The sequence below is a fragment of the Nannospalax galili genome, unplaced genomic scaffold (genome assembly GCF_000622305.1).
Source record: "Nannospalax galili isolate Female #2095 unplaced genomic scaffold, S.galili_v1.0 scaffold43, whole genome shotgun sequence".
NCBI classification, from domain to species: Eukaryota; Metazoa; Chordata; class Mammalia; order Rodentia; family Spalacidae; genus Nannospalax; species Nannospalax galili.
Window position 1 is genome coordinate 3,339,679 of NW_008353342.1, and position 25,157 is coordinate 3,364,835.

Genomic DNA, 25,157 nt, shown 5'->3' on the forward strand with positions numbered 1-25,157 from the left:
CCCTTTCTTTAAAAAAAAAAAAAAAAAAATAGTCCAGGTTTGGTAGTCCACACCTTTAATGCCAGCATTGGAGAGGCAGGAGGATCTCTGTGAGATGGAGGCCTGATCTACACAGTAAGTTCTAGGCCAGCTGGGGCTACAGGGAGACCCTGTCTCAGAAAGACCAAAAAAAAGGGCTGGAGAGATGGCTGAGCAGTTGAGCACTGGCTGGTCTTGCAAAGGACTCAGGTTTGATTCCCAGCACCCACATGGCAGCAAACGACCATCTATAACTCCAGTTCCAGGGGGTCCGAAGCCCTCTTTTAACCTTTGCAGGCATTGCATGACAGAGGTGCACTTACCTACATGCAGGCAATACACTCATACACATAAAATAAAAATAATAAATAAAATATGTTTAAAAAATTTGGAAATCGCACCAATTTCTGCCATAGGGAATGACATAATGCAGTTAAGGAATTTTTTTTTTTTTTTAATGAATTCTTTTTCAAAAGTGAAGTTAGTGCTTTTAGCTGGTACTCTTAGCTGTGGATGAAGAGACTACGTTAAACTAGTACTGGTGAAGATGTGGAGCCACATCCATGTATTTTAAGCTTAGCACAGGGTAAACAAGTGTCCACGTTAAAAATAAATACATAAAAATAGCCTGATAATGTGTTTAAAAATAGACAGCCAATGTCTATTTAAAATATCTTTTAAATAGACAGCAAACAATGATTTGGTCTTTTTTTCTGGGGCAGGGATGGTGCTGGGGATTAAGCCCAGAGCCCTGCACGTGCTAGGCAAGTGCTTGACCACTGAGCCCTGACACAGTCTTTACCATTTTAAGAACACTTTCTACAACCTTATTAAATAAATAGTGCATTTGATCCAAAAATCCAAGGTGTAATCTACAGGTGAAGTTGGAAAAGCATCGTTTCCTGTTTAGAAACCGTCTGATAAAACTTCCTGTTCTGTCTGTACTCTTGGTGCAGTTTCAAGATGGGAGGCATTCTCACCCCCACTATATAGACAGTGACTAAATCTACACCTCCAAGCACAGTTCCACAGGCCAGGTGTGGGAGCCTGTCTGGCCGCCTCCCACACATGGAGGAGAATCCCATAATGTCTTCATTGTTGAGGGCAGAGGCACAGTGACTGCACAACAGGATTTTTCTTTTCACAATATTATATAAAATTAGAATAAACTCAGTAATAGTTCCACAGACATTGTTGAAGACTTTATTTATTTAGTGTATGTGGTACATCTGCATTGTGCATGTATGTGGTATGTGTGTATGACATTTGAGCACATGTGTGTGAGCAAGTGGAAGGCAGAGAAAGATATTGATATCCTGCTCTATCACTCTCTACCCTATTCCCTGAGACAGGATTTCTCATGGAAACTGGAGCTCACTGGGGTTTTTTGGCTTGTCTTGTTTTGTTTTGTTTTGTTTTCTTTTGTTGGCTAGGCCGGCTGGCCTAGTGCTCCTGTCTCAGCTCCCCACAGTGCTAGGGTTATATGCAATGGCTGACATTCTAGATGGGTGCTGGGGATCAGAACTCAAGTTCTCATACTTCTCAGCAAGCACTCCTTCCTGTTCAGAATACAAGCGGAAAGAAGTGCAAGTAGAAAAAAGAAACAACCAACCTCCATAATCCAGATTGACCTTTATTATTAATCGGTGAGGTGTGGAGGCAGGCCACAGCAACCACACAGATTCAAGCGGCTGGAGAGTTTAAGATTTCCAGGATAGAGTTAAGCGGGTTGGAGTTTGTTAAGGGCCTGAGGCCTGTCTTCAGAGCAGGAATCACTTTATAACTAAGGGTAGTGTCTAGTTACTTTTCTGTTGCTGTGATAAAACACTGACTAAAGCAACTTACAGAAGGAAGCATTTATTTAGTTTACAGTTCCAGGGGAATTACAATCCATCATGGTGGGGAGGCATCGTGACAAAGGTGGCTGGAGTAGGAGCAGAAGCTAAGCTCTCACATCTTCAAGCAGGCATAGGACACAGAGAGTGACTGAAGATCCAGCAAGGCTTAAGAACTCTTTAAGCCCATCCCCAGTAATGTGTGTCCTCCAATATGGCCACGCCTTCTAAGACCTCCCAAAACAGTACCACCCATTGGGGACAAAAATGTCCAATTACTTGGAGCCTACGGGGGGCATTCTCATTCAAACCACCACAGGTGGTGTGTACCAGGGCCATAGTTTTGAAGCAGGGGCTATCAATGCTCTGATAAGGCCCATTAGCAGGACTATTGGTTTATGACTGGTTGGGGGTTTGTGCCATCTCCTTTTACTACCCCCTGAGCCATCTCCTCACCCTTATTTAGTTATTATTTATTTATTTATTTATTTATTTATTTATTTATTTATTGGCACTGTGAACTAGAACTTCAAACATGCTAGGCAGGTGCTCCACTAAGCTATGCCTCAGCCCACTTTTTACTTTCTATTTTGAGATGGGGTCTCCTTAAATAGCCCTGTAGCCCTAGCTGTCCCTGTAGTCCTTCTGCCTCAGCCTCACAAGTAGATTGAATGGAAGGACTGCACCCCAGGCTCGGTTAGACACTCATTCATTCTTAACCACTGTCTTTATCCGCACTGATCGTCTTGAGGTTGGACTATATGTGGTTGACTGGGTAGACCCTAGTCACAGTGCAACCCTAGCACTCTCTGAGGGGGTCTCAGTTGACAGAGGTGCCCCCACAAGTCAGAAACTAGTAAGTAAATCTTCTCTCTCTGGCCTGGTGGACGTGGATTAGGAATTCACCAAAGCTGGCCTCTGAGGAAGGGAGAGAAGCTCAGTGCTAGTCCACCCTTGAAGAATCAGCTGCTTGGGACTCGACAGCACAGAAGCCAGCCAATAGTTTCTGGGTGTTACAGTCAGTGGCTCTTAGGACACCTCCACCCACACCCCCTAGACTGTTACCAGAAAAACTGGAGTTCCCTCTTTTGGGTTCTTAGTCTTGCTAATAAAAAGAATTTAGAAATGGACTTAGAAGGAAGCTCAAGGGTGATCTTATTAGAGTTTGAGGAAAAAAAGATTCACAGGATAGGCAAGCTGTAAATCTCAGTAGTTGTCAGGAGGAGGGAGACGAAGATGAGGAAGAGAGAAAGCCATGCCTTCTGAGTGGAAGTCCAAGAAAGCAGGCAGGCTGGGCAGCAGAGGCGGCAAGCAGCCCATGGTGAACTAGCAGCAATGGTGGAGGGAGTAAGCGGGAGCTTTAGAGTGAGAAAGCTCAGTGTCAGGGAGAGCATGCCTGGCTTTGGCCAGTATCTGAAAAAACAAAAACCAGAGAAAAGAAGGAAAAGGAGAAGTTATACTTCTCTGAGTTGCTTGGAAAAGCAGGCAGGCTACAGGTATTTCGTAATGGAAGCTCTCTAAGTATCTGTTGGAGGATGCCTCATTAAAGGGATACTATTTCCTCCATCTCCTTAACTGGGTTTCAGGTGAACCAGCTTTCCTGGGAGTTGGACTCTTAGCCAGATGATTGGCAGGGCCACCTGGATTAACTCTTAAAGGGAACAGACTATGATATGTAACGTTTGGGGTAGTTTAGAATATCAGGTCATGTAGACCAACCTGGTCTTGATCTCACAGAGATCTGCCTGCCTCACCATAGGCCTCTGTCTCTGGGATTAAAAGTGTGTGCCACTATGCCTGACTCATTCAATATCTTTTTGGGTGGAGTACCAAACTAAGGTTGCCAAGGAGATGCCCCCCCATCATCAGACCCAAGAGCATGGTTTTGCTGGGGTTAATTAAAAGTCATTAGTCCAGATTATGTCCATTAGTAAAAGTCATTCTTAAACTAAAACAGATTCCTTCAGGGTTAAGGTTGTAAAGGAAAGGAGAGTTGAAACTATATGGGTGATGGGGTGACTTCTGATAGGTAAACTGAGTCAAATCAGGAGAAAGCACCAGGACACAGACAAAACTCCTGTGGGATAGAGTTTATTAGCAGAGGAAAACGTACTGGGAAATTCCCTTTTCGGGATATAGGAGCTGACCGTTTACAGACTGTTGGCTGGGAGTTTTTATAAGGGACTTTGGGGAATGTGGAAGGCGGGATTTTTTTTTTTTTTTTTAAGTTAGGAGGGAGAAAGCCCAGGGCTTATCAGGAGAGAATAGCCTCTGTCAAACTGCCCCCTTCCATCCTCTTCCATCAGCCAGCATCTGGGTTATGGGATAAGGGGTCTATACATTGTGAATTTATCAGGGGAAATAGCTTGTATTGAGACAGTTCCTACATCCATGAGTCTGGGGTACAGAAGCCTGTTTGTCTTTTAAGATTATCAAAGGGGAAGCAGGTTGTGCTCTTTGCAGTAGGTCTCCAGTCAAAAGGCATGAAGAGTCTGTTTATCCTTTAAGATCATCAAAGGGGGAGCATGCTCTGCTGAAGAGGCTCCTTGCAGTAATCAGGTCTTGGGTCAAAAGGTGTAGAGAGTATTTGTCTTGCGGATGGTCAGGTTGCTCATTAACTCAGTTCTTGCATTCTCAGGGGGCCTGCAAAACCGTGAGGCCTTGCTGCATTGGGGGTTGCTGTAGATTTGAACCCTAACGACTTTGGACAGTCTTGCTTTTCAAGACCAAGGTCTGCAGTGCTGAGGACAAGGTCTTGATGTTGGGTGCCCTGTATCTTGATCTTTCCCTTTACAGAAATTTCCAATAACCTCCAGTATAGAATCTCCTGAGAAATATTTGACTAGGTGAACCCTGGGTTAGGGAAACTAGATTTTGACCTGATTTTTCCACCCCTAACACATTAACATGTGATAGATACAATGTGCCTTCATTTTTCATTGCTCTTGCCCCCCCCACCCCAAACCCTCCCCACCAACTCTATTCTCCTGAGTATATGCCTGCCATACACTGACTATACTGACTATCTTGTCCCTACAACATTATAAATAAATGATATGTTCACCATAATGGTCACATTGGACACAGCAAAAAAATGAAGGAAGGGCGAAATGACAATGCTGTCCGGTTAGGGCTTGTTCAGTCAGTTTGGCCACACATTTGACTTCCTGTGGGACTCTGAACTCTGTCTCTAAATGTGTTACAGTAAGATGCTCCTTGGCCCAGCCTTCCAAATATTACTCTAGTTCTGCATCTCTTGTCAGCCCTTGTTGAAAGTTTAGAGGCTGGTATTGTTTAAAAGCCTGTTGGGATGTATGGAATTCTGCTGAGCCAGTGGGTGGAATGCCCATGGAATGACAAAGGGGTCTCTAAACTAGAGGCAAGTTGTGTAATGAAGAAAGCCTGCACTTCATCAGTCCTTTTCTTTATGTAGCCGTGCAGGGGGCCTGGGGCTGGGGAGCCTCTGAGCTGAACCTTAACGGAATCACAATAATGGATGTTTGGATACAAGTTTGGTTTGATCAGTGCCTCAACTTCCTTCTCTGAAAATACAGGAATCAATTTTTGGCTGGTGCTTGCTTATTTTCTGGGATGCCCTGGATTGTTCCCTGCACCTGACCTAGGGAATTGCAAGCATCCTGGATATGTGATGTATTTGTGACAGTAGGTTGCTATTTTGAAGTCAGGGAGCTGCCTTGAGTCAAGTGCAATCTAAATAAGTTCTTCTGAAGATTGACTTTTGAGATTTCTCTGTTGAAGCTAAGAGAAATCAAAGGAAAAGAGGTTTCCTCTTCATAGCCCGAGGGCAAAGCTGAAGGGTCCTTTCTTCAACTCCACAAACCAGATCCCATCCCTGGAGTCTGACTGGCTGCTGGGACAAGTTTCTATTATTATGTTAATGAATCACTGTGTAGCCCTTTAAGAGGTTTGGCCAAGGGTAACCCTTTGTCTGCCAAAGGTAGGCTCTGGCTTTGCCTGCCAGCCCAGTTTGCAGGGTAAACAGTGGGTGACCTATAAGCCAGCCAGTCAACTTGCAGATGGCCTTATTAGGCAGGCCCAGGAGGCTGGTGTCTGGGGACAGGCTGACAGGGCCTGTTGCAGTGGACTTGTGTTCTGTGAGGAGAGCCCACACCCTGGAGCCATGGCCTAGTACTGTTCAGTTAATTATAGTGCTCTGTGATGACAGGAATATATGAGCTCCTTGGCAGATATGCTTATGGTACGGTTAGAAAGCAAGAAGTCTGCAGTGGGCGGTGACTTCTCATTTCCCGGGGGCTCATTTTACTGTGTAGCTTGTACTGATAAAGTGTGGAGTTTATCAGAAATGTTTATTTCCTTTGGGGGGAGGGTAGGGACCAAACCTAGGACCTCTAGCATGCTAGGCCAGCACTCCCGTGTATAAAGCTTTAATGATAAAAGATTATATGATATTGATGGGCTGGAGAGATAGATGGCTCAGTAGGTAAAGGTGCTTGCAGTGCAGGTCTGGTCATCTGAGATCTATCTTCAGCACTCTTATAAAGGTGGAAGGAGAAAATGCCACAAAATTGTCCTTTGACCTCTGTACACATGCCAGTGTGCCCACACATACATCACTGTGTGCACATGCATGCCCCCCACAATAATAATAATAATAAAATAATTTTAACAGTGGGGGGAGAGAAATTAAAATGAGGTTGAGAAAAATTGATGTTGAGGAATGATCACTGTTTTTGGTATACTTAGATGTTTTGCCTTTTGTTTGGTTTAGTTTGATTTTTGTTTTGCATACTGGGATGGAACACAGGGCCCCCGCGTGCTAAGCAAACATTTTCTAGTGAGCACCACCCTGCCCATGCTTTGCCTTTTCAAGGGGAAGAAAAATCACTAATCACTCCAATGGATTACATTCTTTTATTCAATTAACCATCCCTTAATTACTACATTAAATGACCAGCTACAATAGCAAACATTTCACTCCAAATGAGTCTGCATATAAAAAAATAACATTAAATATCCATTTGTCTAGGACAGCACAGCTTAAAGACTTTTCTTTTTCAAAAAGATTTTTATTATTTTTGTTTTATTCTTTTATGTGTATGGAATGAGTGTATTGCCTGAATGCATTTAGGTGCACCCATGTCATGCAATGCCTGTAGAGGTCAGAAGAGGGCATTGGTTCCTCAGGAACTAGAGTTGCAGATAGTTGTTAGCTGCCATATGGGTGCTGGGAATGGAATCCCGCTCCTCTGGAAGAGCAGTCAGTGCTCTTAATCTCTGAGCCATCTTTTCAGCCCCCAGCTATACATTACTCTAGCTGTTTCCATTTTACAGGGGCCAGTACTCATAGTAACTGTGCTGGATAGGTGTCAACTTGACACACCTGGGTTAAGGGAGCTTCAATTGGGGAGTTTCCTCCATAGAACTGGCCTGTGGCCATGTCTGTGGAGCATCTTCTTGATTGTTGAGTGATGTGGAAGGGCCCAGGCCACTGTGGGTGGTGCCACCCCTTGGCAGGTGGGCCTGTGTTGCATAAGAAAGCAGGCTGAGCAGGGGCTTGGGGAGCAAGCCAGTAAGCAGTGTTCCTCCAACGACTATGCTCCAGCTCCTGCTTCCAGGTTCCTGCCCTGAGTTCCTACTTTGGGTTCCCTGATGAACTGTGACCTGGAAGATGTAAGCTGAATAAACCCTTTCCTCCCCAAGTTGGTAGTGGGCAGAATGTTTTGTTGCAGCAATGGAGAAACAAACTAGGACAGGAGTCTTTTTCAGGAAACATTACAGTGGTAGTTATAATTTCCAGAGGAGACATATTGTCAGGATTATTCATGCTGTTGTGTTTTTACAGTGGGACCTAGGAATCCAGAATTACGTTGTTGGTGGTATTTCTTTATGGATATCTGGCTTTGTTGAGCAAGGGTTTGGGTCTTTGCTGTTACCCTAACTGATCAGCTGAGTACTTCTTTGTTTTTAGGCTTAGAGTTACTCTGTGTTGATGTACAGATGAGACAGATATGAGAAGTGGTTTAAGCTCAGCTATGGATAGGTCTGAAATTTGAGTCTGAGGTTCTGGACAGACTCCACATATTTGGGGAACATCAGGATAGGCAGGGTGGATACTAGGTAAATGGGCCAGCATACAGGCCAGTGCTATTTGTTGATTGGAGAGAAGCTCCTGCCTCCAGGGTCCTGCCCTGAATTCCTACCTTGGGCTCCCTGATGAACTGTGACCCAGGAGATGTAAGGTGAATAAACCCTTTCTTCCCTACGTTGGTTTTGGTCAGAGTATTTTGTCACAGCAATGGAGAATCAAAGTAGGACAGTAGCCCTCAGCCAGTGACATCTGAACAAAGTATTGGGACCCTGTAAAATCTCACCAGCATTCCCCCTTGCCTCTACTAATCAGCAAACAGCCTGGGAGTCTCTTCTGTGACCCTGGAGTGTATACTGAATACTAGTTAATGTCATGAGTAGAAAACATTGATGATCTGGGGTGGCAGGCCACTGATCTTTTCATGGTGGTTCACACTGATCCTGACATTGTTGTTAAGAGGCCCTTCATGGAGGTCCAGGGATACTCAAAGCTCTTTCCTTCTGGTCATTCAAGTACAGCTACTGAACAACTGTGGGCCATCAAGCATCGTGTCTGCCATCTAGACTTGGAAACTCATAAAACCCCCCCTATCTGATGACTCCTTATTTCCTTGGCTCTGCTCATGTAAAAACCATCAAGTGGTGAGGATTGAAGGGTAAGAGTTGATAGAAGCTTTCCTCTACCTCCCTGGGTGATTGGGATAGTGTGAGCCTCTCCCCCTACCCAAGGGTACCTTTTCAGTGAAGGAGCCTCTCACCATACCCATGTTGTTGCTGGAAATGCTTCAGGTTTGTGTAGCAAATTCGGGGCTTTATTGGTCAGGTCCTGGTTCAGAAAGCTTTGCAGGTTGTTGCTTCATACAGGTCACACATGTTCTTGGTGCTGTTCCCAGAATGCTCTGCACTTGCGTGCATTGTGTCAGCTTGTGGCTTACCTTTCTTACTGGCTACCATCTTAATCATTTTTAGTCATGCATTTCAGTGGTATTAAGTACCATCACCTCATCCATCTCCAGAATGTTTTTATCATCCCCAAGCTGAAACTCTACTGGAACATTCCCTCCCTCCCCTTTCCAGCTGCTGTACCGCCATTCAACTTTCTGACTCTGTGCCTGACTGTTGTAGGGCCTCAGATATGTGGAGCAAGACAATAGTTGGCTGGTTCATTTCAGGTGGTGTCATACCTTGGCTTCATGCATGCAACATATGTCAGAATACCACAGGCCTTTTGAAGGCTGGATAATGTTTCACTGTATGCATATTTTAGTGTACATTTTATTTGTTTGCCCATCTGTTGTGATAGTGAGGATCATGCCTAGGGCCTCGTACATTCTAGGAAAGTGCATGTGTTGGTGAGCTGCACCCTCAGCCCCACTGCACATGGTAAACTTGGACCTTACCTTGGCCTTCTGGTCTCACTCTGAAAATCCCTTGTTCTTCCTTTGAGGTCTCTGAAATTTACTTACTAAGAATGATTAAAGGCCCCAATTCAAACTGAAATCTCCATGATTACATTTTCACAACAAATGTTAACATTTTTCATCTGAACTTTTAGTTCAAAGACATTAATAACTCTTGAAGAAGATTGTTATAAGCCTTTGCCTTAAGGAAAGAATTCTTAAGTATAGAAAGGTTGGTGCGGTGTTCTTTCAACACATCTGATAAAGTAGCTGTGCGCTGTGCTATGTCTTACAGTGGAAAGCACTTCTGCCCTTTCATCCCCGCATGCACGGCCTGTTCTAAATTACCTCATGTTGTGATGTAAGGCAAACATTTATTTGCAGACTTGTCCAAAATATTACTACTAACCGGAGTCCACAGAGCATTTCGCAGAGCACGCAGGAGGGGTACAGACTAGAATAAGGAATGTGGGGAGTGGCAAGAGTATACGTGGGGTAAGGGAGGTGAGAAACCCAAGTGGGCGCCCGCTGGTGGGGTTGCCGCATGTCAGCCATTCTACCTCAGATTAAGGGTCTAAGCACATCGATAAAATCTACCAAAGAAAATGAGAATACCATTTATGGCTGTTTCTGGCATACCAAATACTCCTTTATGAGGTGATAAGAATATATCTTTAGCCTTGGAATTTCAGCCCCGCCATGGTCTTTAGTGGTGTGCAGGAGCTTCCCTTAAGATCATTTCTGTAGCATGCCTTAATGTTAGAACTGTGTTGCCAGCTCACAGCAGTGTGTACTCAGACAGCTGTTCTAGGCAGCTCTGCCTTGTCCATTTCCGCTCAGCTCAGTTTCCAACTGGGAGTACTTTCATCTCCATTAAGGGGGCGCAGTAAGGGGGGTACAAGATGGTGTATATGGGCTTCATGGGAGGGTTAGCGCTTGAGGCTGAAGTCCACACACATTCCCACTTGATCCGCTCCTTGCCTTCATGTCTCCCTCTCTTACTTTGTTTGGGGAGCTCAGAGAATGCTGTTTTTTTTTTTTAAGGGTCTGGGGATATAGCTCAGTTGATAATGTGCTTGCTTAGCATGTTTGAAGTCCTGGGTTCAATCCCCAGCACTGCATAAATTAGGCATTAGGTAATGCACACCTGTAATCTCAGCACTCAGGAAGTGGAAGCAGAAAGTTCAAGAGTTCAAGTTCATCCTTGTGCTACATAGGGTGGGTGCTGAGTCTGGCCTGGGTACATGAGATGAGACCCCTGTCTTAAAAAAAAGAGGGGAAGGGAAGAGATGGGAGAAAGGGAGGAAAGAGAGAAAGGAAAGATATACATTTTCTAGGAGTCCTTTCAAGGGTATTTATGTACATTACATCTATTGTGTAGTTATTGCCTCTGGATTGAGCATTAACACTGCCATCTTGAATCAGAGCGGCTATGATCCCCCATAGGTGATCCTCAGGAGATCAAGTCTGTTAACTTTCCCTTATGAGGAACCTCACTAGGCTCCCCTGCCCTGCCCAAGATTACATAGGAGGCAAGCAGCTGACTAGGGGACTCTTCAGTGGATAGCTGCCTGTGAGTTACCCAGGGAACTTGTATGTAGGATCTGGTATCCTGCATGCTTCTGTGGCTAACTCCTCACCCATGCTCCTGTGTGAGACCCCAGTCAACCACTGGTTCATCCAGATAGAGTTGGACAGAAGCCTTTGTTTGGTCTGTCTGTGCTCTCTCTAGCTGAGGTGAATAGATCTTTCTTTATGTCTCCCCAGGAAAGGCTTGCAACAACATCCTCTGTCAGTTTTGTCATCTGCAAATGAGGTAATAACAGGCCCTCCCTAGCAGACTTTGGAAGGGCACAGTGGTCCAGTGCCTGCAGGACTCAGCATGGGCATGTAGGCCAGAAGGCCACAGGTCTTCACTTTATCACAGACACACAAAGTGACCATTTATTAGTCGGGTACTTGGTATCCTGCTTAACTTTGTTTCTATTTCCTCTTTCATGAAGGTAACAAAGGACAGCTGTCACTTGTATTACAAGGGCATTTGAATATCCTAAGCACAACCTCTGGCTGAGGTCTGGTTCCTCAGATGGATCCTGTAGCCTGAGCTGCAGCAGAGAGCTGTGCTGGGTGTTGATACCTTTGCCCTTAATCTCCTTTCATCTTAGCCTTGGACCTTCAAAGCAGGGACTCCCACAGGCATTGCCAATAACCCAGTTATACCGCCATATGATGTCACAGTGAGCCTCTAACTTTCTTTCCTGCATGGAGGTACCTGATGTTCCACAGAATCAAGTCACATTTTAGGGATGACAAGTAGATTTTATTAAGAGTTTCAGACTGAAGAAAGAGACAAAAAGAGCACAACATGACTTGCTCCATCACTGTTTGCCCCATTCTCTTAAGACAGGGTCTCTCACTGAATCTGATGTTTGCAGTTTGGGCTAGATTGGCCAGTTGGCCAGTGAGCTTCTGGGATCCACCCGTCTCTGCCCCCATGCTGGAGTTACAGGCACGTGCAGGCATGGGTACTGAAGATTTGAACTCGGGTCCTCATGCTTCCGCAGCAAGTACTCTTACCTACTGAGCCATTCCCCAGCTTCCCCTGCAGAGGGGCTATTTATAGGTTAAATTTTATACCTATTGGAAATTTGTCCTTCTTTCTTTCTAGTGTGAAGCCATATTGAAGTCTGATTGTTTTGTATCAGGATTGATATGTGAGGCCAACAAGTCTAGTATCTCTCCTTCCAACACTGCCTTTTCCCTTTTTGCCCCCAGGCGTCACTTCCTACCCTCTTCAGTGTTCATGTGGCATCCACCTCCTGTCTAGAAGATAAGCTTTTAGTCAAGTTGCCCCCGTAGTTGTCCACAGCACTTACTTTGTTCCTTGCTGAAGTTTGTTTCTTTGTTTTAACAGGCTTATCTGCCATATTTCTTTCTAGTTTTATAAGAAGTAACTGTACCTCTTATTATGGCCTGTGTGGGAAGCAGTGTTGATGTTCCCTATGATGGCATACATGCTCTTTTCTGTTACTCTTCTCTCTGCTGTGGGAAAATACCACAGGGCTTAAGGGGGTTCTGTCCATCTTGGCCATCTTGGGTTTATTTGCTGTTTTATTTATTTATTTATTTATTTATTTTATTTATTTTAATTTTTTATTTTTTATCAGGTTCTCCCTAATCCCAGCCTGCCTGGAAATCACTATGTGAACCAAGCTGGCCTCAATCTCACAGAGATCTGCCTGCCTCTGCCTCCCAAGGGCTGGAATTAAAGACATGTATCCCCACATCCGGCATTTCGGTCCATCTTAGCAGGAGAGCACAGTGGAGTTCATTGCTCCACTGGACTGTGCATCTAAGGGCTCCTCACACCTCAGTGGACCAGGAAGCAGAGCTTGTGCTAGGCGGTGTCCCACAAAGGCCTGCTTCAGTGACCCACCTCTGTCAGCATGCCTCCTGCCACAAGGCTTCCACAACCTCCCCAAACTGAAAACCAAGTGTTCAGATGTATGAGCCTGCGTGCTACATTTCAGACTCAAAGAGTAATACATGCCTCATTCATTCATTCATTCATTGATTCTTTGTTTTCAACTGAAATGTAATTGTATCTAAGATGATCTGGTTTAATCTGAGAATCTGTACTCTCTAGCTTTCAGAAAAGACTATTCCATTGTTTCATATCACAAACATTTGCTGTGGCCCTACTATGTACACAGTACAGTATCAGAACTGAAGATGGAAAGGTGGACAAACTCAAGGTCCTTGCCTCTTCATAGACATGTACCCAATCCTGATCCTGACCCACCTCTCCAGGATCTGGTCCACCCCCACCAGTTATCTTCTGGAAGCAGGTTACCTCTTTAACCCATTTCCTTACCTTGTGATTGAGCCTGTTTCCCGCTGTTCTCTTTACTGACCCCTTGTAGGTGTGAAATTGTTGATCTCTATTGCAAGTTGCTCTTCCAAATTCATTGTCATGATTTGAGTCCACCAGCTAGCTACATGGTACAGTTAAAAATAAGCAGGCACCCGTCTTATGGGGAAAGTTTAATGGCTTCTGTCTCAAATTAAAATTTTTGAATCTCCTGGCAATATCTGTCCTTTCTTTTCCCACAGTTTTGCTCATATGTTGTTCATAAACCTCAACTCTTGAGTATGAAATTTTGGCTCCCGGTTAGGTAAAATATTTAACTCAGCCAAAGCCAAACATGGGGCAGCCTGGGAACACTTAGGCAGCCCCCCCGCCCCACAACACATGGAGATCCTCTGTGGGGTTTTCTCTTTTCAGATTTCTGGTTTTGGAGAAAGAGGGGGCGTTCTTGACACCCACTTGCTGGTTAGGCCCTGGCATTGTCTACTCAGGCAAGCTGCTCTGTTATATAGCTATGGTCCTAGGGTGGTGCCATCAAAATGCCCCCTCACAGGAACCCCATCTGCTGCAGCATCCTCAGGTCTAATTTCTGCTTGTAATCTGATTAAAGGGTTTGATTTGTCGCAGCCGGCAGCCCTTTGCTTTGTGTTTATCATAAGCTCAAGGACACGCGTGCCTGGTCGCTCGCTCTAGCCTGGCACTCTGAAAAATTGCAACCCAGTTTTGCTTAGACCAGCCCAAGACCGGTTGGATATTAGCTGTAGAATCAAGCTGGTCCCCAGCCTGCTGTGTGCAGCCATGTTCAGAAGCCCGGGGCTTTCCAGCTACTTGGGAACCTTCAAATTCTCTGAGAAACAAGGTAAGGCAGGGGGACTTTAGAAAAGGCACTTCTGTGTCCATTTTGTAACTTGTTTGTGGTGGAATCCTACAGTTCTTCCTGCATCCTCCAGCATCCAGCCAGTTATGCAGTTGTCCTAAAGGATGCTTTAACTGAGTCTGTATCTAGGCTTCTCGTGTAATTGCTGAAAATGTACTTTTCCTTTCTGTTGCAAAACCAAGAATACTTTTATATAGCAAAATTGCAAATTAAATTCTAAACTTTGGATCAAATTCTGGGCATGCTGCACTATAGCTAAAGAATTTTTCTAAACTAAATGCCTTAAATACAAACTTATTTCAAGCAGACAGTGGTGGGTGAATCTCTTTTTCTTAACTCTTCCAATGAGACAGTTTGGAGCAAATACTGTCTTTTCAGTGGTTTCCTTTCCAGCACAGAGGCAGTAGATGTTTTCCGTCTGATTGTTGAAGTGGTACTACATACTCAGTGTAGTGCTGGAGAAAAAGAGATGCTAAGAGTATTTTAAATGTCAGGCTTGAAACCCAGCCATTATGTATATAAAATGTCTCATATATAAGCACTCTGGGCAGTGACTAGAACAATTCAGGAGCTTTTTATGGTATTTGTAGCTCTTTGATCAGACTGCTCTTTCTTCAGATGGCTAACAGGATGCGTACTTAGAACAAACAGCGGGATGTCTGATTGGCTTTGTGCTATTCATTGTGCTTCTCCTGCTTCCAGGGCTCAGGGCATATTTGATGAACAAAGAATTGTTGGCATCTAGTATATTTTGTGCCTCCTTTTTTCCCAGGCTCGGCTTCTACTAAGCCCACAGAGGTGCTTCCTCAGGGAAGGACTGTCAGTGGTCCACATGTGGTCTTCTAGGTACAGACAGTACCTGTACTAAAAGCTGCAGAGTTAACTGCTGTCTGTGAGACTCCCGTGTAAACTCTATTAACCCATTCACCTGGGGTGTGTGTTTTTCCTGTACAGAATTGTTACAACTTGTCTTTACTATATATGTATGTGTCATATCTTCAAAACTAAATGAGGCCAGACATGGTAGTGCATGCCTTTAATCCCAGCACTCAGAAGGCAGAAGCAGGTGGATCTCAGTGAGATTGAGGCCAGCCTGGTCTACACAGCAAGACCCAGGCCAGCTGGGGCTACAGGGAGACCCTGTCTCAAGCAACAACAAAATGAAACAGACCAGTGGGATGGTGTAGTAGGTAAGGGAATTTGCTGTCAAGCCTGATACCTGAGTTTGATTCCCAGGAAAGAGAGAACTGACTTCTGCAAGTTGTTCTCTGACACACACACACACACACACACACACACACACACACACACCACACACACACACACACACACACACACACACACAATAAATTCTGACTTTAATGAAAGCAGTAAATGTAAAGCTGAGGTACCCCTTGCTCTTCAGCCCTGCCCCCCCGCCTCCCAGCTCCCCACATTCTGTAAAGACATTATAAATCTACTGGGCAGATTCCTTTCCATGTTTCTGGTAATCTTGACCAAAACTGCTTAATTATTTTCCCCTTTTTCCCTGAGCATAAAACTGTTATTTGGTATTTAATTATTTCAAGCTCTTTTTTGCCATGATAAATTTAAATGGTACCCTTTAACTATGTCAGATTTTTAAAAATTATTTATTTATTTTTATTTTATGTGTCCAAGTGTTTTGTCTGCATGTATGTAAGTGTACTCATGTGAAGTACTCACAGAGGTCAGAAGAGGGTGTCAGGAACTAATGGTTGTTAGCTGCTATGGTACTGGGAACTGAGCTCCATGACCTCTGAGCCATCTCTCCAGCCCCCCACAATTTTTGAACCCACAGACTATGATGGCTTCTTTCAGAAGAGAAGAAAGCAAACAAATAAACAAGAGCCTTGCCTGTGTAAAATTTGTGTGTAGGATTTGATTCTCAGAAGGTATAGTTTTGGTTTTTGGCTAATGGTATCCTTTTTTTCTTAAATTACAAATTCAAGGGGCGTTTGAAGAATATTTTCCTTTTGAAATGTTCTTAAATAATTGTGTAGCTATTTTAACCTTACATTCCTTCTTTTCCCTTAGATTTCAACAAGAAAAATTTAGGCTTCATTGGATTCCCACATCAAAGAGAAGCTCTAAGGTAAAATGACCTTTGTACAACACATCTTAAGCTTTGAAGATGTGTGTGGCTTTCAAAGTGATTCCTTTAAATCCTGTCTTCTTTCCCTCCACGGTGCTGGGAATGGAGGGCAGCCCCTTGCACATGCCTTTCCAATACTTCCCAGTGATGAGCCCCCAGCCACCAGGACTCTTAAATTTCGATAAGTTTGTTTAGCAATACACTTTCTCCTCAGTGTTTTCTTTATTAATATATGCGAAACAAGAGCTGAGGTTATATGACTCAGTGGTATAGTTCCTACCTTGGTTATGCAAAGTACTGGGTTCAGTTCCTAAGCATCGTGTGTGTGTGTGTGTGTGTGTGTGTGTGTGTGTGTATCTATATCTCTGTCCATATTTGTATCTGTGTGTATGAAGCAAGCTGACTTAACAGTGTCCCCAGGCAATAAAGGCTCTTTTTGTAGGCCCTGCTGTTTCTTGGAACAGTTTGGGGAATACAGTGTTTGTGTCCACTTGTAGTTAATCATCAGCTCAGAAGGTGCTGTTTCTTTTGATCTCTCACTTACCTCTATGCTTGGGAATCTATTCATCAAATAAGGGAGCTTTTAATTTTTTTAAGAAAAAGCTTAGCGTTATCCCTCCTTCCTTTCTTTCCCTTTGCGCCCATCTCCCCCACCCCCAGCCTCCACAGATCCACCCACTTGCTTGTGAGTTCCTGTCACCTCGCCATCTCTCTCAGCCTCTGCACTTGCAGTTCCCTTGCACACAGGGCATTGTGGGTGTCAGTCTGATTGGCCTCCTGTGCTGAGACCCTATGGCATGTAGCTGATAGAAGACACTGTGAAAGTGTCAGTGTGTACAAACAAGGGTTCCTCCTTGTAAGCCCTGATGGTCATGCAGTGGGACATCTCCAAGTGTGAGGGCAAAGTCCTCCCTGACACGCTCATGGCTACAATGACTTCATTGTACTTAGAAGGTCTATTTAGTTGAACACACACCAAAAAATCATGGTATTAACAGAAGTGTAAATAAATGGAAAGCTTACCAATATTCTTTCCAGAGCTAAACACCTATTATAACCACATGAGATGATGGCATGGTTTTTCTGTCCAGTGTTTTTCCTTCAATTTCCTACATCTTCATTTAATACTTTATTAATGGGATGAGTTTTAGCTTTCAGAAAGAATTCTCATTTGAGGATAAAGAAGAGCTTACTAACCACAGGAGAAGCCTCGATGCCAAGCTTTTAGCTGTGCTCCCTAAAGGTAAGGCTTTCTCTAAATGGTTCCACAGTGTCTGGGCATGCAAAGCCTCTGTCTTTCTCTAAGGGATTCCCACTAAGCTCCCAGCCTTCACTCTCTTCTGTGTCCCTTCCTGCCTCATCCAAGGACTAGCCTAGTTAAGGGGCCTTTCCTTGGTCTTTGCATCCTCACCTTTCTCTCAATTCTTCCTTCCAGTTGCTGCTGGAGGCCGAGTGAAGAGGTGGAGAGAGATCATGAGACCATATTCCCGCTTTTGCCTTTAACCTTTCCCAACAGATAAGGATGTAGCTCAGTTGGTAGAGTGCTTGTCTTACATGCAGAAAACCCTAGGTTCGATCCCCAGCACCACATAAACTGGACTTTTTGGTGGAAGCTTATAACCTCAGCATTTATGAGGTGGAGTCTGGAGAAAAGTGTTCAATGTCATTCTCTTCCAATTTGGGATAAATGAGACCCTGTCTCAAAAAAACTTAATTTAAATTAACCTTCTCCAAAGGCAGCCTTTCTTCCCATCCACCCACTTCCCCTCTTCCCTTAGTGCTGGTCTTTACCGCTCTGCTTCCCAGCATAGGGAATTCAAGTGCAGCATCTACAGCTCCCCCCTGGACAACACATGGTTAATGGACACTATGTCACACCCATCTTTGGGCTTAAAAAACACATTTTTATTACATTTATTTATTTTTGTGTGTAGATGTGGATGTGCCACCACACACAGCTTTGGGGAGTCAGAAAATCTTCTATCATGTGGGCCCTAGGGGTTGAACTCAGGTAATCAGGTTTGGGGGCAAGAGCTTATACAAGCTGAGCCATCTCAATTGGCCTCCTAGTCACCTTTTCTGGGTTACTGTTGTAGTGACAGGTGAACCTGTAGTAAGAAGCATCACCTGCTGTGAACCAGTAGCTCCCCCCCTGCTTTTGCTGCTTGGCACGATGGAAATATTGTCTGATCCTTATTTCCCTGACTGCAAGGAATGATCTTTTGGAACCAGCCAACAAAATGTCTGTATCCCAAAAGAGTGATAGAACCCAACCTCTAGAAAGCAGGTTGATTGAAAGGCAGATTTTTTTCCCCACTCTAAAAGAGAAAAAGAAGCCTAAAAGAAATTAGATCACAAGAAATATTCTTTTAATAGAAACTAAATCCAGTTTCAAAGGCACACTGACAAATTGAAATGTATCCATAGGAGCTGAGTGGATGACATGCCCAGACATAGTCTGCTGGAGTTGGGCATTTGAAAGGCTCCAGGGATCTGACCAGGCAAGGAAAACTGAAACAGGACCATGTTGCAATTTTCCAGTGCTTACAAAGCTTTCAACTGAAATACAGACTTACCATATGTAGCTCTGGAGGAAAAATAAGAATATTGACGTTAAAAGGATGTAGATAAGATATCTTATGAGAAAGAATTGAATTGTGTCACCCCCATCTGTGGACAGTGTGTTCTGTTATACCCAAGAGATGTCTGAAAATGGGATGGCACTGACCTCTGCGCACTACTTCCTTTCTTGTGCAAACATACCTATAATAAGCTTTATTTTATAGCTTAGACACACCCAGAGGTACCTGAATGTGCATTCTGATGCTATTGAAAGACTGAAGACAGTACTAATATTTGAAGACTCCAGTTGAGTGCAGGAGACTGGCACTGTGGAAAGAAGCCGGGCTGTATGAAGGGGGCTGCTTACCCAGGAGGAAATGACTCACTTAGGAGTTCTCCCACACCTTATCACTGTTCAAGAAGGCAGATGGTCAGATGCATTCAAGATGGGATGGATGCTGTAGAGAATTCGCACAGGGATGACCTTGTGGATTGGCATTAGATGAATCCAGCCTCGCAATTATCAGGAGTCCCTGCAAAAGACAAACCCAATTATATTTGAGAGGAAGTTGTGTTTTAAAATCTAAGAATGTGATCAAAACTGAGTCTAAAAGTGTACAAATGCAGGGCTGGAGAGATGGCTCAGAGGTTAAGAGCGCTGGCTGCTCTGGTTGAGAACCTGGGTTTGGTTCCTAGCACCCTAGTGGCAGCTAACAGCTGTGTATAACTCTAGTTCCAGGGGATCTGATGCCCCTTTCTGGCCTCCATGGGTGCACATACATACATGCAGGCAAAACACTCATACACATAAAGTAAAAATAAATAAATCAAAAACATTTTAAGTGAATAAATGGATTCAGCTGTAGCTGAGAAGAGCTGTCTGGGGCATGGGTCTGTTTTTCAAAGTTTCCACTGGCTGCAGCCTCCTCCTCCCATCTTTTCTGCCCCACTTCCTCTGAATAAATAATACAGTAGACAATAGTTTGAGCTGGGCACAGGGTGAGATGCTGGGCTCTTGAAGACTCATACTATAATTTCAGATATAACAAAATTTAAAAACATGTAACCTTATTCACTAGGCTTATTACAAAATTTATCATAATTGATTATAAAAATATGATTTTCCCAAATCAAAGATGTTACTCTTATATATTAACCAGGCTCATGATTTTAAATTGACAAGGCTTTAGCTCTTTGCTGGCATGCATAAAATGTGCCTGTGTCCCACCTCCCTGGTCTTCCTCAGTCCTCAGGTCCTTGTCTTAAAAATGTGCCTGTGTCCCCCTCCCCAATCTCCCTTAGTCCCCGCACACATCCTTGTCTTGGGATTCTGACTCTGGGTAGGCATGTCAGTGAAGACTGATATTCTCAGTAATCTCTCTGTTTCTCCATTTTACCAGATTTGTGAATGCTTTTGTCTCTTGGCTTTTTAACAATATAATATTTACAAAGGATAATTTAGGGTTTGTTTGGGTTTGATTTGGTTTGGTTTATTCATTACTGGGAATTCAGTGCAGGCCCTCAAGCATGCTAGACAAACACCACCACTGAGCTGTATCCCTGGCCTAATTTTGTTTCAGTGATGTGGAGGTTTATGTTTGTTTGTAAGTTCCCAGAAATTTCTTTGTTCATTAGTGAAGGTTTTTGGCTCTTGTGAAATGGATCATTAAAATGGTCATTTAGTGTTCTCTCTTGGACTTACCTTAACGTGTATCACAACAAGAACTGAAGGGAATAAAGATCTTCACCTATGAAAGGGCCAGCACAGTGGCTTGGCAGCTAAAGGTGCCTGCCACCAAACCTGATACCTGAGTTAAATTTCTAAAACCCACACAGTGGATGGAAAAAACTGACTCCTGGTGCCATGGCAATATACACACACACACACAAATCACACATACACACACAAATAAATAAATGTAATAACTGTAAAAGAAAAAATAATAAAAGAAATATTTGACCATGTGAAGGTTATAGCATTAAATCCATTTTCCATGTCACCGTCCTTAACTCCAGTTCCAGGGGAATCCGAAGCCCTCTTTTGACCTCTGTGGCAATGCATGACATGGGTGCACTCACATACATGCAGGCAATATACTCATACACATAAAATAATAATAGATAAAAAATATTTATTAAAAGAAATAGAATAGGGGACTGGATCGATGGCTTAGTGATTAAGAGCACTGACTGCTTTTGCAGAGGACCTGGGTTTGGTTCCCAGCAGTCACATAGTGGCTAACAACCATCTGTAACTCAAGTTACAGGGGATCCAGTGCCTTCTTCTGGCCTCTGTAGGAATTTCACACATGTGATACACCTACATACATACATGTTCTGCAGACAAAACCCTTATATACATAAAATAAAAATAAATAAATTGAAAAAACATAACAGGTACATTGTTTTCTCTAGCACTGCTATTAAAATGTAGTGCACAGACCACACAGTTCATCCATTTAAAGTGTATACCTCATTGGCTTCCAGCATGTTCACAGAATTTACAATCCATTTCCACAGTCAGTATTAGAATGTATTCCTTATTCCAAAAAGAAACCCCATACTCTTAAGCCCCTCTGTTATTCCTCTGGTTTGATGATTACTTGTTACAAAGCTGTTCATCTTTGTATTAGTGCCTGCAGAGCGCCGATGCAAGTCAGACCAGTGTTTGGAGCACCTCCAGTCAGGCCTGTTCTCTCAGACTGTCAAGTGACAGGGTGAAAAGCAGTCTTGGCAGTCCCTACTCCTACTGTACTTAAGTTTGGAGGACTAAATTCAACAACGTCTTTACCATAAATCCTCAGTTTCTCAGAAGTGGTTGAAGAAACTATGTTTCCCAAGAAACATTTTCAGGAGACCAAATTATTCTAATACTGGTGTTATGTATTGTTATTAAAAAGCGTATTTGTAAATATCTGCATGAATGTTAGATGCCTGTTCTCCAATTCCCTTAGATGCCTTACTTGAAAACTAGTAGAAATGACAAAAGAGGGGCTGGAGAAATGGCTCAGCAGTTAAGAGCACTGGCTGTTCTTGCAGAGGACCTTGCGGAGGGTTTGGTTCCCTACCCCCAAATGGCAGCTAACAACCATCCTTAATTCCAGTTCCAAGGGAATCTGATGCTTTCTTCTGATCTCTGCTTGCATTGCACGACACAGATACACTTACATACATGCAGGCAATGCACTCATACACACAAAATAAAAATAATAAATTAAAAAATATATATATTTTGTCTTTTTGAAGCAGGGTCTCCCTGTAGCCCCAGCTGTCCTGGAACTCACTATGTAGACCAGGCTGGCCTTGAACTCACAGATATCCACCTGCCTCTGCCTCCCAAGTGCTGGGACTACAGGCATGCACCACCACGCCCAGCTAATAAAATATTTTTTTAAAAAGAAATTAGAAAAGAAATATACACATGTGTTCCATATGATGCAAAAGTACCATTCAGAGCTACTCAAACATGTACAAGGTGCTATGGTGACAGGTGGAAAATGGCTAATTTAGTATGCATAAAGATCGTAATATATTTGAAAATAAAGTAGAACTTTTCTTTCTACTGTGGAAGTTAGACCCATGGCTGCTTATATGGGTTGACTAACTCTAAAATCCTTAACCATTTATGAGTTGTAATTATGGTATGGCATTCAGTCAGTTGAATTATGCATGCCAAATCTAACTTTAGGAAACATTTTTATTGCTTACTTTTAAGGAATACACATTGTAGAATTTAGTGATAAGCAGATACATTGCAACTTACTCTTATAGTTTGGAAAAATGTATTATATAAATACCTATGGAAAGAGAGAAAAAGATGAATAAACCATTTAGTAATATATTAACATGTTATGAAAGGTATGTTTTAGATTTTTTCAGTCTGAAATTACATAAAAACTGTTAAATTTAAAGGAAAGAAATTTTAAAAGATTAATACTTAGGGAATTGGTGGTATAGCTCAGGGGCAGCAGGCTTGCCTAACACACTGCAAGCCATGGGTTTGATCCTCAGCACTGCTTTTAAAAGTATTATATAGCGAGTAGACTGGTGCCTTTCATGTTCAGGGTGGATCCTCCTAATCCTCTGTGGGAACCCATAAGACCCACCCAGAAGAGTACTTTGCTGGTCTCCTAGGCTCCTTAGTTCAGTCAAGTTGACAGTTGAGATTAACCATCAAACAGAGCATGGCAGACTTCAACTTGTGGTTATTATTATTATTTAGCATTAACTTGTTTGTATTGCTGTGCTATAAACCTGATTGAAAATTCAAAATTCATTTGAAAAGCTGAATGAGAGCAAAGGTCAGTCTGAAGTTTTGTGGATTGGGTTTTTGTTTTTGTTTTGTTTTTTTGTCTTACTTTATGAATTCTACTGTCATCCTCTTATAAACAACTGAAGTGATTTTCAATGAGATGTACCAAAGTAGTCCTGTTACATGTTTGTTTCACTGCTTTTACTTTTCAATTATGAACTTGAAGAAGCCAAGCTTTTTCTTGCACACCACTTCTTTCTTCATCTCTATCTGACTGAAGCTCTTCTTCATAACTGAGAAATATACTTACTAGAAAGTTCTCTGCTTTCTGGAAGGATTTTTTCTTTCATTTTCCCAAAATAGTCACTGTAGATTTTCACTGTTAATAAACTCAGCACCACATTTTATGTACAGTTTGATTTATTGCCTCATTTCACCCTCAGTAACATGACCAGAGAGGACAGTGAGGGGTCTTTCTGAATGCCCACAGTGTTGATGGGTGGGCACTGGTGTTGGGAGCACTGGGTCGGGAGCAGTGAGTCAGGAGCACTAGCTTGAATTTTAATTTGTGTGTCCTTGAGAAGTGTACAGTGGTGACCTGAGGTGTCTGTCTCAGGTAACCCCTGGCTTGGGAGTCAGATGAATCAGTGGTTTTGAACTCATGACAGCCCTGGGGGCTTTGGGAATATGGGCACTTTGTGTCGCATATACTAGGATGAACAAGCATTTGATAGGAGAGGCAAGGATACTTGGCATACTGCCGTGCAGAGCTCACATTCTCATTATTGAGAACTCCACCAGCACCCCAAGAGTGGCCTGTGACCTATTCCATAGCCAGCTTTCTGAGTCTGTGACCCTGATGAGGCACATCTGTGTGCCTGTAACTGCTCTTCTGAAACTTCCCTTTAATACAGAATTGATGACCGTCCCCAGGTAATGGTCTTAGTTTCTTTCCCTGTTGCTGTGATAAAACACTCTGAAAAAAAGCTACTTAAGGGACAAAGTGTTTATTCTGCTCACAGTGCAAGGGACAGCCCATCATGGTGAAGCAGTCAGTTTGGGCTAGGGATGTAGCTCAGTAGTAGAGAGTATATGAAGACTACATGGCAGAACAAATTATTGATTAGATCCCATGTCTCTATACCTCTTCCTTTTGCATTCCTTCTGTTACTCAGCCTTTCAAAATGTCTGCCCTGGCCTGTCTAGCTTTCTTTTCCTTTCCTACCATCTCCATGCTTCCACGAGCTCTTAGGGACCCTTGTGATAAAGGAAAGAAACAGGTTCAGATTCATTTTCCACTAGCTGTGGCCATCTCTCCTAAGAAACAATAGCCCGTTGTTTCCATCTGTCCCTGTAATCAGTGTCACCTGAGAACCCCCAACCACACCAAAATGTTTTTTTCTGGTTCTCCAGGGCTTCTAGAAGAATCACACCATCCTCCTAGATTATAGCACAGAAACAAAGGTTACCACTTCCTTCCAGTGAAACCCTGTGAGGGAAGCTTGGGATGTTGCTGATCCCAGCTGTGGTCAGTAGAAATACAGTCATGTAGTTACAGATGCTTCCAGATTAAATGACAGGGTGAAGCATGAGAGGCTGTGAGTGTATGCCTGGGGCAGGCAGCTGGCCCTGTGGGAGCTCACGGTATATGCTTTGCAAATATTTTCCAAAATAAAAGCTTTATTATTACAATACATTATTAAATATAACTAAAGTTTTAACTAGCTAGATACTGGGATTTCTACTTTAAAACTACTTTATTAAAGAGATCTTGCAAGTTAAATGTCCTTTCACTCCCCTGTGTACAATAAAACTCACTCTCTTAGTTTGTATGAGTTTACTTGCTAGCCTATATGTGTGTGTGTGTGTGTGTGTGTGTGTGTGTGTGTGTGTGTGTGTATATACACATTTACTCGTTTACTGTCTCCCTTTTTACATGAAAACAAACTCCAAGGAAGCAGGAAGCAGGACAGTGTTACATGTCACTGTTGCATGGGAGTTAAGCATAGAAATTTGAGTTCCATATGATATGTTATATGAATGAATAAAAAGAGTGCCTAACTACTAAACATTGGACTCTTTTGTGGGGCTGGTGAGATGGCTCAGTGGTTAAGAGCACTGACTGCTCTTGCAGAGGATCCAGGTTTGGTTCCCAGCACCCAT

General features: G+C 43.1%; 1 protein-coding gene across 7 annotated transcripts in view; it reads left to right on the plus strand.

Annotated features, from left to right (window-relative positions):
* Svil (supervillin) overlaps positions 1 to 25,157 on the plus strand; it is a 217,013-nt gene that overhangs the window by 104,876 nt on the left and 86,980 nt on the right. For 6 of the 7 annotated variants that reach the window (XM_017802569.2, XM_017802568.2, XM_017802570.2 and 3 more), the window contains 2 exons: positions 16,123 to 16,180; positions 17,332 to 17,423. Coding sequence is in view for 2 of the 7 variants with exons in the window: in XM_029554788.1 (XP_029410648.1) it covers positions 16,123 to 16,180; positions 17,332 to 17,423 (150 nt within the window). In the remaining 5 variants the exon portion in view is untranslated. The remainder of the gene's footprint in view (positions 1 to 16,122; positions 16,181 to 17,331; positions 17,424 to 25,157) is intronic. The other variant, XM_017802572.2, reaches the window with a different exon arrangement.